At 45.8% G+C, this 3,634-nt stretch overlaps 1 protein-coding gene across 1 annotated transcript; it reads left to right on the top strand.

Moving 5' to 3' along the window:
* The first annotated feature begins 880 nt into the window (after positions 1-880).
* On the top strand, positions 881-3,116 carry LOC123429215 (UDP-glucosyltransferase UGT13248-like). Its single transcript, XM_045113270.1, has 3 exons — positions 881-1,591; positions 2,100-2,484; positions 2,602-3,116. The coding sequence occupies exons 1-3, from the start codon at positions 947-949 to the stop codon at positions 2,937-2,939; spliced, it is 1,368 nt and encodes a 455-aa protein (XP_044969205.1). The 5' UTR covers positions 881-946; the 3' UTR covers positions 2,940-3,116.
* Positions 3,117-3,634: the final 518 nt, after the last annotated feature.

Genomic DNA, 3,634 nt, shown 5'->3' with positions numbered 1-3,634 from the left:
GGCAAAATGTATTGTAGTAGAAAGTATATAACAAATTGTAACAAATAAACTATAAACGTGTCCATATCTCCCTTGCATTTTTGGGACATGATCAACTATATTAATCTCTTCCTATCATGGGAAGATTGGATTTTTTTTTCTTCCCGACAATGAGTGGATCTTTTATAAAATGAAGCATTAAGGGGATACGAATATAACGAGCACACAAATGACCTCTGCATTGCATAGATAAGATGCACACAATCAAAGGGATACAAACATAAAGATAGATGCACACAAGTAACATAAAGATAGAATGCACACAATCTCCCTTGTTTAAAATGTAACAATAAAGGGATACACACATAAAGATCACACAAGTACGCTCTGCATAGATAGGTTGCACACAATCAACATCAACTCACACAAGCAGAAAATCACACTTGCACCTAGCAATATCAAATAAGATCGTAGCTATGCCACGCTGAAGTAAAAAAAAAACAAGCGATCAAAACGATGATCAGCTGTAGCTCCCGTTATTGCTTTTTCTACGGTGTTCAACTATTTTGCTTTCCTTCACAATCTTACCGCTATAGCCTTAAATAGCTTAGCTATAGCCCCAAATAGCTCAATGAAAAAGCCAGGCGCTAAATCCAATAGCCGGCAATTTAAGACCTTCATCGGTAGTGGTGAGCTACATACCAGTGTCATCACATACCCACCGCACTCGAGCTGATGGCGATGGGGTGGAGCTGGAGCACGGGTACCTCTGCTCAAGTGTTTCCGAGTGATTGGGCGGGAACAACTTCCTCGTTGCTTCCGTCGTCGCCACCGGACACGGACAGTAGCGTGGCAACAAATCCGACCATGCCGCTGGGCTCCAAGAGAAATCTTGCGGGCCACTCTACATCCATGCCTACAAAAATCCACCGAAACATACATCCAAGAAACCACACCAAGCCCAAACATGGAGAGCACGCCGGGCGCGACCGTCCTCCTCCTGCCGTTCCCGGGGGCGCAGGGCCACACGAGCCCGATGCTGGAGCTGGGCCGCCGCCTGGCGCACCACGGCCTCCACCCCACCTACGTCACCACCCGTCACGTGCTCTCCTCCACCGCGCCCCCCGGCGCGCCCTTCCGCGTGGCCGCCATCTCCGACGGCTTCGACGCCGGCGGCTACGCCTCGTGCCCGGACCCCGCCGGGTACTTCTCCCGGCTGGAGGCCGTGGGGTCCGAGACGCTGCGCGAGCTCCTGCTGTCGAAGGAGGCGGCCGCGGTGCGCGTGCTGGTGTACGACTCGCACCTGCCCTGGGCGCGGCGGGTGGCGCGGGCCGCCGGCGTGCCCGCCGCGGCGTTCTTCTCGCAGCCGTGCGCGGTGAACGTTGTCTACGGGGAGCTGTGGGCGGGGCGGCTGGCGCTGCCGGTGACGGACGGGCGTGAGCTGCTCGCGCGCGGCGCGCTGGGCGTGGAGCTGCGGCAGGAGGACGTGCCGCCGTTCGCCTCGGCGCCGGAGTCGTACCCGACTTTCCTTAAGACGTCAATTGAGCAGTTCGACGGGCTGGAGGACGCCGACGACGTGCTCGTCAACTCATTCAGCGACATGGAGCCAGCGGTGAGTCATACATACAACACTCATACTACTTATTTAGGTGTGCTCCAGTCACTCAAACCGTTTGCTCTGCTTATTTAGGTACTTTCTCATAAACCACAAATGATATCCACATTATTATCCATTTTTGTGACAAGTAATTGCGGACGGATGAAGTACATATTTTTAGATAGAGCGATAGAAAAATCACTATAAAGAAAGTTAATTACTTTCTCCAATCCGATTGAGTATATATGACATGCACATATTCAAGATCTACTTTGACAATCACTAAGATTAATGTAGTGATCTTTTAGATTTCTTGACGGAGGGAGTACCAAAAATAAGGTATCGTTGGGAACTTTCGCAGAATGTGGATCAAATGTCATAATTTTTTTATCATATGAATCATAGTTGCTGGCTCAAATTGACAGTCAAAATTAATCCTAGAATTTGTGTGTGACTAATGAACCGAATGAAGGGAGTGGTTTTTAACGTAATTTTAATTGTCCACACTACGAAAATCGAGCAGGAGGTGGAGTGCATGAAGTTAACATGGAGAGCAAAAACTATAGGTCCAACCTTGCCATCATATTATCTCGGCGATGATCGCCTGCCATCCAACAAATCCTATGGTTTCAACCTTTTTGTTGATGATGCGGCGTGCATGGATTGGCTTGAAAAGCAGAACATCTCCTCTGTTGTGCTCGTATCATATGGGAGTTACTCAAACTATGACGCGACTCAGTTGGAGGAGCTTGGCAATGGACTATGCAATTCTAGCAAACCTTTCCTTTGGGTTGTTAGGTCCGACGAGGCACACAAGTTATCTGAGCAGGTCAAGGTGAAATGTGAGCAGAGTGGATTAATTGTTTCTTGGTGTCCCCAACTCGAAGTTCTAGCACACAAGGCCATTGGTATCATATTATAAACCATATTTCTTTTCCCTCTTCACATGAAAATGAATTAAAAGGTTTCCTAAAATGAGGAAATAAAAATAACATTCTAATTTTATTTCTTAAATATGTGTGTAGGTTGTTTTATTACCCATTGTGGATGGAACTCGACATTGGAGGCAGTTGTTTGTGGTGTACCTCTTGTGGGGATTCCGCACTGGGCGGACCAACCCACTATCGCAAAGTATGTGGAGAGCATGTGGGGTATGGGTGTGCGAGTGCAGAAGAGTGAAAGTGGATCGCTAAGGAGTGCGGAGGTCGAGAGGTGTATTAGAGAGGTCATGGATGGGAAGAAGAAGGATGAGTATAAAAGAAATGCTACAAAGTGGATGCAAAAGGCTAAGAAGGCAATGCAAGAAGGAGGAACCTCAGACGAGCATATTGTTGAATTCGCTGTCAAGTATACGTCAATTTAATGTTTTAACAATGGAATCTTGATTTTAAATTAAGCAAGTAGGCAATGATTTCAGGCATATATAAGTTTATATGAGAAAACATTATCCATATGTAATTAGAGTGCTATCTGCTCGCCATTTCAAAGGATGCTGAAATTTTTGTATATCGATAGCCAGTGGGGAATGGTTTACATGTCATGTGTCGATGTGTCGTTTTCCCTAAATTTTATTGTGGGCTACAACTATTACTAACAACTAACACTATACTATGTACATGGTATGTTCTCAGTATTCCACATGGAAAAAAAATTGCCCATGTTAAAGCAAGCTGATTGTTCTCTATTTCATGGACCATGCTTTAGGGCATCTCCACCGCTAACCCCCAAACCTGACACCGTGTCCGTCCACGAATAGAGGGACTAGTCCGTGGACATGGATCCGAGAGTCGGCCATCTAAAACTAGCCACATACATTCATGCTCCAAATAGCCGCATACCTAGTTTCGGTTGAGCTAAAATTTGTTCAAATGTTTAAATGCAAGAGTACTTATAATTTAAATATTACAATGCAACAATATTCAAATTATAGTAGTTCAAATATAAATTTAACTACCACATGGTACTAGTTGCCCCTTTAACCGTCCACAGATGCTCGATATAATCTTCATTCAGTTGCCTATGAGTTGCTCGATGTTGGATTTGTAGATGCATTTGAAC

Source organism: Hordeum vulgare, chromosome 2H, assembly GCF_904849725.1.
Source record: "Hordeum vulgare subsp. vulgare chromosome 2H, MorexV3_pseudomolecules_assembly, whole genome shotgun sequence".
NCBI classification, from domain to species: domain Eukaryota; kingdom Viridiplantae; phylum Streptophyta; class Magnoliopsida; order Poales; family Poaceae; genus Hordeum; species Hordeum vulgare.
This window is presented reverse-complemented; position numbering and strand designations above follow the sequence as displayed.